At 35.8% G+C, this 12366-nt stretch overlaps 1 protein-coding gene across 1 annotated transcript; it reads left to right on the forward strand.

Annotated features, from left to right (window-relative positions):
• The first annotated feature begins 2352 nt into the window (after positions 1–2352).
• LOC145999271 (protein CFDP2-like) lies at positions 2353–2949 on the forward strand. Its single transcript, XM_083136208.1, has one exon. It carries the CDS (start codon positions 2353–2355, stop codon positions 2947–2949), a length of 597 nt encoding a protein of 198 aa, XP_082992334.1.
• The last annotated feature ends 9417 nt before the right edge of the window (positions 2950–12366 follow it).

Below are 12366 nucleotides of genomic sequence, written 5' to 3' on the forward strand. Positions count from 1 at the left end.
CTAACGTAACCACGCGCCAATGGTTCGTGGGGCTAGCGCCAATGGTTCGCAATTATTTCCAATTTCTAGATCCTGATACTAACACGACACCAAATTTTAACTATGTTTCCTAACCTAACAGAACTAACCTATCCACGCGCCAATGGTTCGTGGGGCTAGCTATTCTCCGTTGGAGAATTGATTTTCAACGAACAACATGAATTTCAGCTATGAAACATTCCCACATCACACAAAACACCTTCCCGATGTTCGACAATGCTACAGGAACTTATTACGGTAAGTATTTTATTTCTGTAAAAATAAATAAATGTGTCCGAAGGATAGTAAACAAGTACCCCAAAAACCATTGACGTTAGCCCAAAAATTCACGATAGCCTCAAGAACCATCACGGGGACGAGGTATGCCTACTATGTTAGGTTAGGTTCCATTAGAACTCCATTCATTCAATTTAGCATATACGGACAACATCGGTTTTTCTCGATGAAAAAAAATACATGGAATTCTTTTAATTTTAACCTTCCACGTTCCATGTTGAATTACAAATTCCACAGCATCTTCCACACCCGGCAACAACTTCACGACGCATCCTAGATACGTCATCTTGTAAAAGCAGCAATAGAGCATATTGTGCTCTCGTACAGAAAGCAAATGGCGGCAGCAGCAATAGCGCGTCGGAAATAGATTCTCGTAGAAAACCACATGCATTCGCATTAAATTGATCAAAACTACATTCCCGAACATCAACAACGCTACAGAAAATATTTTGCGTAAGTACTTTCTCCCGTAAATTTGAAGAAATCCGTCTCCGGTATAGTAAAGTGTTACCCGTACGGTAATTTTCAAGTTTTTTTTTTTTTCAACATATATAACTTTTTTCGAGTCCAAACCGTGATCATTACTTTAAGGAAGGTTCAAATTTCGTGCGACAATGATTTCCAAAATTCTACAATAATTATTATGTGCTAGGAAAAATCATAATTAAAACAATCGGAACCGTTACCACGTTTGTTACCTTCCTGTCACGCAGAACAGTCTGAAGACTTCCGAAAGGGAACATAGGACCAAAGATGATATTCTACAACAGCAACTATAATTTTAAATCATTAAGTTTGGAGTTGCTAGCATTTGTCGACGTGTTCTTTCACTACTTTAGCGTGCATACAACGTTTTTTACAAACCAATTTATCTTTGTTTTATAGCGATTTCATCATGCTATGTATGCAATTACGTTAGGTTACGATCTGTTAGAATTACCTAAAATAATATCGCTAAATGCTTTCTAAAAAAAGTTCTAAATTACCTGTACATTCATTCCAACTAGTCTACGATACTCCGTGTTCTAAATACATAATAAACTTGCATTTTTGGGGGCAAAATTTTCACTTCAATTAATGTAAGAAAACAAAAATATTGGTACACGCATTATTGTTACACGTGTTTACTGAAACTCATTTTGGGCACAGGTTTGTATTGTATCGTCAATTTGTGACAGTTCGGTCACTCGTCTTCATTTGTTCGTAAGATTTGTAACATCCTCTGTCATTGGTTAGCAGACGTATTACGTGGCAGCAGCAAATTTGAGCCTCGTGGCAGCAGACTCGGCCAAATTTTAACTTGAAATTCGTGATTAGAGGCCTCAATTAGTGAGTTTGAGTAATATTAGAAAAATCAGGGAGGGGTCCAGTATTGTAAATTCTTATTTGAAATAATTGTCTAGTAAACAAGAGGTGAAACATCATAAGTGTGAAGAAAATCCAAGAAAACAAGAAAATATTTAAATAAATTTAAATAATCATAGTGTGAAACTCATCCAAGCTGCTGTAATGGTCTGGTCGGTAGGGCATGTGACAACCATGCGGGACATCCGGGTTTGATCCCTGGAAGTGTTTGGAATTTTTCCGGCTCTGTCCCCAATAATTCACATGTGGATTGCCTCACTGTTCTTACCAACAAAGCATTTTTAAATAGTTAAGCTCATTGTAGTTTGAATTCAGAAATTCAAACGTGCCGTGTCGCGGTAAACAATGAGAAGGCAGACTGATGACTATTCTTGTCCACCTAGCCTTTGCCTATACACTAGCCGCTTACAACGAACCAATGACTATCTTTAGTTAATGCTCATTGTTCAAACAAAAAGATACATGTTCATTGAACATTCTTGCAGCTGAGATACGAAATAACTTTTTTCTTTTAAATCATAGTTATCCTCATTTTATTTTCAAGGCATTCATTCTGAAAGACGCGCGTGCTTGGAATGATGTGCTTTTCTCCGTGCTGCATGGGAATAATAATTCAAATTACAGGGAATTAGATGGGTTGGAACAGGTAGAGTAGACAAAAAAGACTTCACAATGTTTTACAGTGGAACAGAACAAAGGACAGGGCAGAGAGGTACAGGCTTCATAATAACTAAGGAAGCAAGAAAAAGTATACTGCAGTTTGGGCCAGTATGTGATAGAATAAGCAAGCTCAGAGTTAAAGGATCTTTCAGAAACATAACAATTATAACAGTGTATGCACCTACAGAAGACAAAGGTGATCAAGAGAAAGAAGAATTTTATGATAAGCTGGAGGAAACATTAGAAGAAACACCTAGATATGATTCAATTATTATCATGGGAGATTTTAATGCACAAATTGGCAAGGAGGATAGGAGAAAAGGAATAAGTGGAGTCTATACCTTACATAGAGAAAGCAACAATAATGGCAATCTACTCTATCAGTTTGCTATTAGAAACAAATTGATAATAAAAAGCACGTGTTTTCCACATAAAGATATACATTTGGGGACCTGGAGATCCCCAGATGGAACAACAACAAACCAAATCGACCATGTTTTGGTAGGTCACAGATATTCCTCCTCAATCACAGATATTAGAAGTTGCAGAGGACCTAACTGTGACTCTGACCACTTTCTTTTGAAAGTAAAAGTTCGAGAGAGAATATGAACAACACAACAGACTGAAAAACTAAAAAGAATAAAATGGAATATGCAGAAATGGAAAAAAAGAAGAAATCAGACAAAGATACCAAGATGCAATAGATCAAAAAACACAAAGTTGGACAGCAGAGGAGAGGAGCTCAACTGAAAAACACTGGGAGAAAATACAAGGAACTCTAAAAGAAGTAGCAGAAGAAATAATAGGAGAAGATAAACAAGTAGGGGAAAGGATTGTGAGAAAGTAATAAAGGAAAAGAACGAAGCTAGACAAAAAATGATACAAAGAAAAACGAGAGGAAATGTCGAAAGGTATCAAGAAAGAGGAATATAGCTAATGAAACATGCAAACAGAAAAAGAAGGAGATAATGAAGAAACAGCTGATGGAGATATATGACTTGAGTAGACAAAATGAAACAAGAAAAGTATATATAGCGCAATCAAAAAAGTAAATAAAGGATACCAACCAAAGGAAATTGGCTATAAGGATAAAAACGGAGCAGTGATAGGAGATCAGCATAGAAAATTAGAGAGATGGGCAGAATATTATCAAGAACAACTAGGAAAAGAAGAGGAACTAGTGGGAACAACAGGAATAGCAGGAATAGATGGATACAATGAGGGAAGCATTGAAGACCCACCAACAATGGAGGAGATAGAAATAGCAATTAGAAAAGCGAAAAATAACAAAGCACCAGGAGAAGGCGGTATAATAATAGAAGTGCTAAAGATGGCAGGACTGACAATGAAAATTGAAATCCATAAACTCCTGGAACGGATCTGGAAAGAAGAACAAATGCCGGAAGGATGGAAAGTTGGAATAATATGCCCAATACACAAAAAAGGGGATCGAACGGAATGTAGTAACTATAGACCAATAATGCTGCTAAATGTGGTGTACAAAGTCCTTACCAGTATTATTAATGAAAGACTGAAGAAATATACTGAAGCTATAGTAGGAGAATATCAATGTGGATTTAGACCAGGCAGGGGTACAACAGATCAATTATTCGTTATACAACAGATAATTGAAAAACACTATGAATATGCAATAGACCTCCTAATTCTATTCATTGACTACAAAAGAGCATTTTATAGTATAAGGAGACCTGAACTGAGTAGAGCTATGCAAGAATTAAAAATCCCCATCAAGTTAATAACGAACCACTTCTTTATATATATATATATATATATATATATATATATATATATATATATATATATATATATATATATATATATATATATATATATATATATAATATTAATAATCAGTTGCGCAACAGCCCATGAAGAGCCTAGGCGTACCTACCGACTGCTGGTCTCCCTCCCACGCTTTCCCTCGTCACCTCTAAGCGTAGAGATCTTCAACCAGTATTGGAATAGTCGGGGGGGGGGGTCGGCCCGACGTATCCCCAGCCGTTATAGTAGGTCTCCGTGACCGGATTACGCTCACTCACTCGGTGCCCCCCAATTTCCTCACGATGGTGGGTTGCCACCGGCCCTATACGTAGGCCGAATAAATTCCGACCAGATCCGGATTCGAACCTACGCCGTCCCGCAGCGAACGATCTCAAGACGAGTGAAAGCCTTAACCCGGACATTTCACATATAATTATTTCATTAATTGGATCATGATATATATTTAATATATAAATGAATAACAATGGAAAATATCGAGAGTTATGAATTACAATGTGTTTGTGTGTGTCTTGTGTAGTAGTTGTGCTGTCTAATGTGTTTGTGTTAATCTTGTGTAGTAATTGTGCTGTCTAATGTGTTTGTGTTTGTCTTGTGTAGTAGTTCCTCCATTCATATTGGGGGTTAGGCGTAGAGCTGACAACTCTGCACTGTAAAAAAAATGTCAAGAAACAGCAATATAAGGCCATGAATGTTCCCAAGGTAAAATATTCCGGAGGTAAAATAGTCCCCCGTTCGGATCTCCGGGTGGGGACTACTTTGGGAGGTCCATGGACGAAGGATAAGATCTACATTAGGAATAAGGATATTAAATTAGGCACCTGGAATGTTCTGAGCCTTTACCGGCCTGGGGCATTTCAGTGTACAGTTAATGAGATAGTTAAGTATAAATTAGATGTAGTAGCTGTCCAGGAAGTTAGGTGGCCAGGAGAAGGGAATTGTAAAACTAAATATTAAACTTTTTTCTATGGTGGTACTGAAAATCATAATTTTGGAACAGGCTTTTTCATAAGTAATAGAATTATCTCGGCTGTTAAAACAGTAGAATTTATTAATGATAGGATATCATATGCAGTTTTACAGGGTTGGTGGTGTAAAATTATTTTAATAAACATACATGCACCAACGGAAGATAGAGATGATAATACTAAAGATGATTTTTATACAGAGTTAGAACAGGTCTTTGATAAATTTTCTCAGTATGATATGAAAATTCTGTTAGGTGACTGTAATGCACAGATTGGCAAAGAAGAGACATTTAAACCCACAATTCGTAAAGAAAGTCTTCATGAATTAAGTAATGATAATGAGTTAAGATTAATTACTTTTGCAACCTCAAAGAATTTAATTGTGAAAAGTACCACTTTTGAACATAAAGATATCCATAAATATACCTGGTCTTCTCCAGATGGTAAAACTCATAATCAGATAGATCATATTCTCATTGATAAGAGAAGGCATACTAGTATAATTGACGTTCGTACACATAGAGGTGCTGACTGTGCCAGTGACCATTATTTAATAATTGCTAAATTAAGAGAAAGACTCTCAGTGATAAATCATAAGCAACAAAATCTAAAAGTTATAAAATTTGATACAGGAAAGTTTGCTGATGAAAGAATTAAGAAAGATTACCAAATTAAACTGTCAAATAGATTTGATGTTTTGCAGGATTTAAATGATGATGAAAATATAAATGAAACAGACGTAAATAAGAATTGGGAGCACATACGTAATGCAATAGAATCAGCATCTAAAGAAAGTATAGGATACCATAAATCAAGAAAAAGTAAGCCGTGGTTTGATAATGAATGTCATAATCTAATAGAAATAAGAAATCAGGCTAGACCTAGGTGGTTAAATAACTCTGATGATACACATCTAAGCAATTATAGTAGAATAAAGCGAGAAGTTAACCTCATGTTTAGAAGTAAAAAAAGAGATTACTTGAAAAGCAAAATTAACGAAATTGAAACAAACAGCAAAAATAAAAATATCAGAGATTTATATAAAGGTGTAAATGAATTTAGAAAGGGGTGGCAACCTAAAGTAAACTTGATAAAATATAAAGACGGTGATTTTCTAGCTGACCCAAGCGATATTCTAAATAGGTGGAAGAACTACTTTAATGACCTATTAAATGTCCATGTAGGAGATAAATCAGAAGTAAATGAAGTCCACACAGCAGAACCTTTAGTTCCAGAACCTAACTTGACTGAAGTTAAAGATGCTATTAAAAGGCTAAAGAATTACAAAGCACCTGGCATTGATTTAATACCAGCTGAGTTAATTAAACATGGTGGAAATTCATTAATATGTCAAATTCATAAATTAATTTGTTTAATATGGAATAAAGAAGAAATCCCTCAACAGTGGAAAGAATCCATAATTGTTCCTGTGTTTAAAAAAGGTGATAAAATGAACTGCAATAATTACCGTGGAATTTCTCTACTCTCAACAACATATAAAATATTATCTAACATTCTTTTAACAAGACTAACCCCATATGCTAATAAAATTATAGGTGATTATCAATGTGGATTTAAACGTAACAGATCAACTACAGATCAAATTTTTCACATCAGACAGACACTTGAAAAAAAGTGGGAATATAATCAAAATGTCCATCAGCTATTCATTGATTTCAAAAAAGCATATGATTCGGTCAAGATAGATAAATTATATAATATATTAGTCGAGTTTGGAATACCTAAGAAGCTTGTTAGTATGATAAAAGTATGCACCAGTGAAACAGATAGTAAAATTCGTGTGGGTATTAATATGTCTGACAAATTTACAATTCATGATGGGTTAAAACAAGGAGATGCATTATCTCCATTGTTCTTTAATTTTGCCTTAGAATATGCTGTTAGGAAGGTGAAAGAAACTAAAGAAGGACTAAAAATTAAATGTTTGGACTCAGTTGTTAGCATATGCAGATGATGTAGACTTACTGGGGATGATGTGAATACAATTAAGAAGAATGCTAAAATATTTTTCAAAACTGCTAAAGAGATAGGTTTGGAAGTTAACAAAGAGAAAACTAAATATATGCTTACAGGCCGAAACCAAGTGTCAGGTAATAATCAAAATCTAATTATTGATAACAACTCGTTTGAACCAGTTTCCAAATTCAAATACTTAGGAGTAATATTAACAAATGAAAATTATATTAAAGAGGAAATAAAAAGTAGGCTTAATTCAGGAAATGAATGTTACTTCTCTCTTCATAAACTTTTGTCTTCACGTTTAATATCTAAGAAACTAAAAGTTATAATATACAAAACAGTAATTTGGCCTGTAGTATTATATGGATGTGAAACTTTGTCCCTTACATTGAAAGAGGAACATAAATTGAGAGTATTTGAAAATAAGATCCTTACGAAAATATTTGGACCTAAAAGGGATGAGAAGACAGGCGAGTGGAGAAGGTTACATAATTTAGAACTACATAATTTGTATTCATGTCCAGATCTTATTAGAATAATTAAATCGCGAAGACTTAGGTGGGCAGGCCATGTGGCACGAATGGGAGAGGAAAGAGGAGTTTACAGGATTCTTGTTGGGAAATCTGATGGTAAGAGACCTGTAGGAAGGCCAAGACGAAGATGGAGGGACAACATTGAGATGGACCTAAGGGAAATCGGTAGGGATGGAAAATAGTATATAGAACTTGCTCAAGATAGGCACAGATGGAAGGCCTGTGTTGCTGCAGCCATGAACCTTCGGGTTTAAGAAGGCTAGGGAGTTAGTTAGTTAGTTAATAAATTTAATAGAAATGACAATGAAACAGACTAGAGCAAAAGTGAAAATAGGGAATGAAACAAGTAGAGAATTTCCATATTACAGAGGAGTCAAACAAGGAGATGGACTGTCAACCACACTCTTCATATTAGCATTACACGTGGCCGTTCAAAAGGTAGATAAGAGAGGATCAATTTTTACAAAGAGCACTCAAATATGTGCATATGCAGATGACATTGCAATAATAGCACGAACAGGAAACGATTTAAAGAAAACATACCAGAGATTAGAAGAAACTGCAAATAGGTTAGGACTAGAAACAAATGTCAATAAAACAAAGTAAATGATTGTTACCCAAAAACCTGACAAATATAGAGAGGAAAGAATAGAAATAAATGGGAAGGAATTTGAAAGAGTCAGGTCATTCCAATATTTAGGGCTGACCATAAATGAACAAAATAAAAAAGATAGCATGATAAAAGAAAGGATATACATGGGGAATAGAGCATATTATGCAAACATGCAATTATTAAAGAGCAAACTAATAAACAGGAATCTCAAAATTACCATATATAAAACGTTAATAAGACCTATAATAACATATGGTTCAGAGACATGGGTAATGAATAAGACAGAAGAGGAAGCATTGCGCAGATTTGAGAGGAGGGTGATACGCAAAATATATGGACCGGTTAATGAAAATAATTTCTGGAGAATAAGAACTAATAAAGAAATTAACCATATACTAGGGAAAGAGGATATTGTGAGATTTATTAAATCACAAAGAATGTGGTGGCTGGGTCACGTACAGAGAATGGGAAAGGATAGAATGCAAAGGAAAGTGATGCAAGAAAAATCTATTCAACAAGAAGAAGAGGAAGACCAATGACAAGATGGCTGGATGGAGTCCTGGAAGATTTGCATCACATGAAGGTGAAAAGATGGTGGGAGATGGCAGACGACAGGAATAGATGGAGGCACATAGTTGAGGAGGCCAAAGCCCATGAGGAGCTGTAGCGCCATGTGGTAAGGTAGGTATATTTCATAACATTTCAAATGCTCAAGGGGGGCGATTTCCACTTGACAAACTTGGCAGATGAAGCTTCAAGGATTCTATGGAATGCCAAAAGTGGTTGGGTTGTTCGCATCCCCTCCCCTCCCCACTCCTCTCCAACCCTGCCGAAATGGTCAAGAAAGGAAAGTACACGCACCAACTACCACGGAAGAGGTTGACTGCGCTCCTTAATGACATTTTGAAACAATGGTGCCAAACTTAATGTAAATAAAACTAAATCAACCCATTGGTGATACAAAAACATTGAATTTACGGACCATGAAATACACCTTTCAGTAACGTCCCTTTAAAATTTGAATGTCATAAGTCCAATAGTTCAGGGGAAAATATAAAACTTCTTTTCTTCAATGTAATAAATGGGGGAAACCCTTCTCTCTTAAGAAAAAATAGAAAAAAGGGTGGAGAAACTGCCACGCTTGGACGAACTGCATGACATTGCCTTAAATGTAGATTTTCTACATCATGGTAAAAGAAAACAATCATGATTGATCACTCATTAGGATGTCTGACTGTCATGTAGGATACCTGACTTGTTTATCAGAATATGTGATCTCTGGAGGGAATTTTCAATCTGTCCTAAGCCACATGACAGGTTAGGTTTGGATCAGGTTTTATGTATTAATCCACTCTAAAATGGTCCTCAGCATTTCCCGCGCCAGTCTTGCCTTAACCGCCAAGCTGTTCATATCTCAGACTGAGAAAACTGGCAGCATTACAGCTCAACTACATTCTGTGTGCACCTTAGGGTGTATACATATATGCGAAAAGTTGCTGCAAACCTAACCTCCTTCTTCCTCTTTTCTTGACCCGTCGAGTTCTGTCAACTTTGTTCCCATGTACTGAATCATTAGATTGTTTTCACTTTTTATGTCACACTGCACACTTTCCCCAACTGTGTTTTTTTTTTGCTTTAAATGTTTTTAAAAGCATATATTTAAGTGAGTATTTTGCATCTCCTGGCATATCCATATAGTATCCACATTATATCTAATGGCGGTTCTGATAATAGCGTGATGATAGAAGTTGAGAATTGGACCAGGCACTTTAACACCTTGTATAGTAGTGATAGCTGTTGCTTGAATTCAGGACATTGGAAAAATAAATGATAAGTAAAGTAGGGGGCCCAAATATCGTCCCCTAGTCACTTTTGCTTACCTGGAGACCATATTAAATTACGTAAGAGCTCGAAAATTTTATATTACCTTCGTCAACTATCTCTTTACCTAAAAACTAAGTCAAAGCGCCTGTATAATCAATTGTTAAGCCCGCATCACACGGAACTGGATTTCCAGTAGGTATGCCCTAGTTGGCGCTCGACTGGCTACCAATTTGCTAGTTTTTGCCTCACACGATACTTATAAGCGTACTTGTCGATAGACTTTTGTTACCATACGAGGGAAGTTGTAATGGCGGCCGCGTGAGATGTAAACAATGTATCACTTCACATTTTTAAAAGCCGATAACTATTGAACTGAGAGGAATAGCGTTTCGTATAAAACGTTATTAGGTACAAAACAATGGCGCTGCTTAAATACATACTTTACAACTTTTACTGTACACGTATGGAAGAATATTTTAGTTGTTTCAAATGTAAACACCGTGCACTCAGGATAGATGGTGTAACTCAACGCGCCTTTCATGCTGTATACGTTATACATTGCTGGAGTAACACTCGGAAACCACAGACAAAAGCACTCCTTTGCACACTCACAGATTATCTTCACATGGCGAAACTTTGCTCTGATTGGCTGTTCCACAGAATCCAGTCGAGGAAAGCAAGTAGCAATTAGAACATGTCCTATTTCTCCAAACAGTCAAGCAGTCAGCCAGGCAGCCAGCATATTCGCGGATCCCACTCAGTTCAGCATAGGCGATTTGATTATCCTCTCTGATTGGCTGATTTTGCGGATGTGACGTCACACCAACACAAAAACAATTGAATGGATAATGCGAATTGATATACAACGAACATGCATAAGTGTGTGCACCAAAAATATATATACTATATGTTATAATATTAATGTAACAACGGTGGAAATTGTTTATATATATACTATATGTTATAATATTAATGTAACAACGGTGGAAATTGTTTGTAGTGTGTGCAAAAAAAGAGTCACTTTCGTACTATAAACAGGAGATATAACAAACTATAGTGCTAGTTGAGTTAAGAGCAAATCAAAGCGAGAAGGATATCTGTATGTATTTTTAACATAATAGTTTACAATAATGACAAAAGGTGTTTGTAGATTGTTTGGAAAAATTGCAGGATATATCAGTTTTTAAAAAAAATCAACACAAGCGAAGACGTAGATTTGAAGTGAACCATGAAATTGTTTATCACCTGCTAAATTTTCGTTTCGTACAGCAGAGAAGTAATATAGTAATAAATATATAATATAATGTAATATAATGTAATGGTGTAAGCAGAAAATAAACACACGTTGTTAAGTACGAAGGAGTATTCTTGATAACTGCAATTTGGTAACAGTTTCATACATCGGAGACACATTTCTTCATTTTTACAGAAGAAACTACTTACGGAAATGAGTTTCTCTAAGGTTTCCAACGTTAGTCAAGGTATTTTCTTTCATCCTGGTATCTATTTGACAGGGAAATCATGTCAGTGTTTCCAACCCCCCCCCCTTTTTTTAACTATGCTTGCCTAACCAAACCTAACCTTATCGGAATGGTTCGTGGGGCTATCCATCAGCAATGTACAATTTGCATACATGACGAACACGATAGTAGGTATTTTTCGGTGAAGAAGGTTGGAAAACACTGATATTGGAAAACAAAAAAAGCGATATCATTCACCAAGTAAGCGATATCGCACCATTACGTGCATTCGATAGCACTTAGATAAATGCGTATAAAAAGTTTTTGTTTTTGTGTAAAAAGCATAATGGCACCTTGAACTATGTTCCGCAATACACAATTGGTAGGTACGAACCATGCAAAACACAAAATATCTGATTTTAATGTGTCTCCGATCTATGAAACTGGTACCATCATTTTAACAATTTGTATAGAAGGGTGGAAAATGCATTTAGATAGGCCGCGACTATTTTCACCAGGTGGTGAGAATAGTATATGAGGTCACCAGGTGGTGAGGATAGCATGTGGAGCTATTTTCACCAGTTTCTGAGAATAGCATATGGGATAGTGGAAAGTGCTGAATACCACAAATCACATTATGATTATCAGGCATTGAAAGTATTTGCAGAAGTATTTTTAACGCTAATATCTCTAAATCTGACGTGTTTAACCTAACAACAAAAACATTTAGGAATGTGTTAAGTACATGTTCATACCTACGTCAAGTGACATATTAGCAGTAGCAGTCAATGTTGGAACACCTTGTGGTAATTTTTCCAAACCCATTGTGTGCAAAAAATAGAAGTACT

Source organism: Lepisma saccharinum, chromosome 15 (genome assembly GCF_977018435.1).
Source record: "Lepisma saccharinum chromosome 15, izLepSacc3.1, whole genome shotgun sequence".
NCBI classification, from domain to species: Eukaryota; Metazoa; Arthropoda; class Insecta; order Zygentoma; family Lepismatidae; genus Lepisma; species Lepisma saccharinum.

What these genes read in the sequence shown, in the direction of transcription:
- LOC145999271 (XM_083136208.1), top strand. Translation starts at nt 2,353, where the DNA reads ATGTTTTACAGTGGAACAGAACAAAGGACAGGGCAGAGAGGTACAGGC.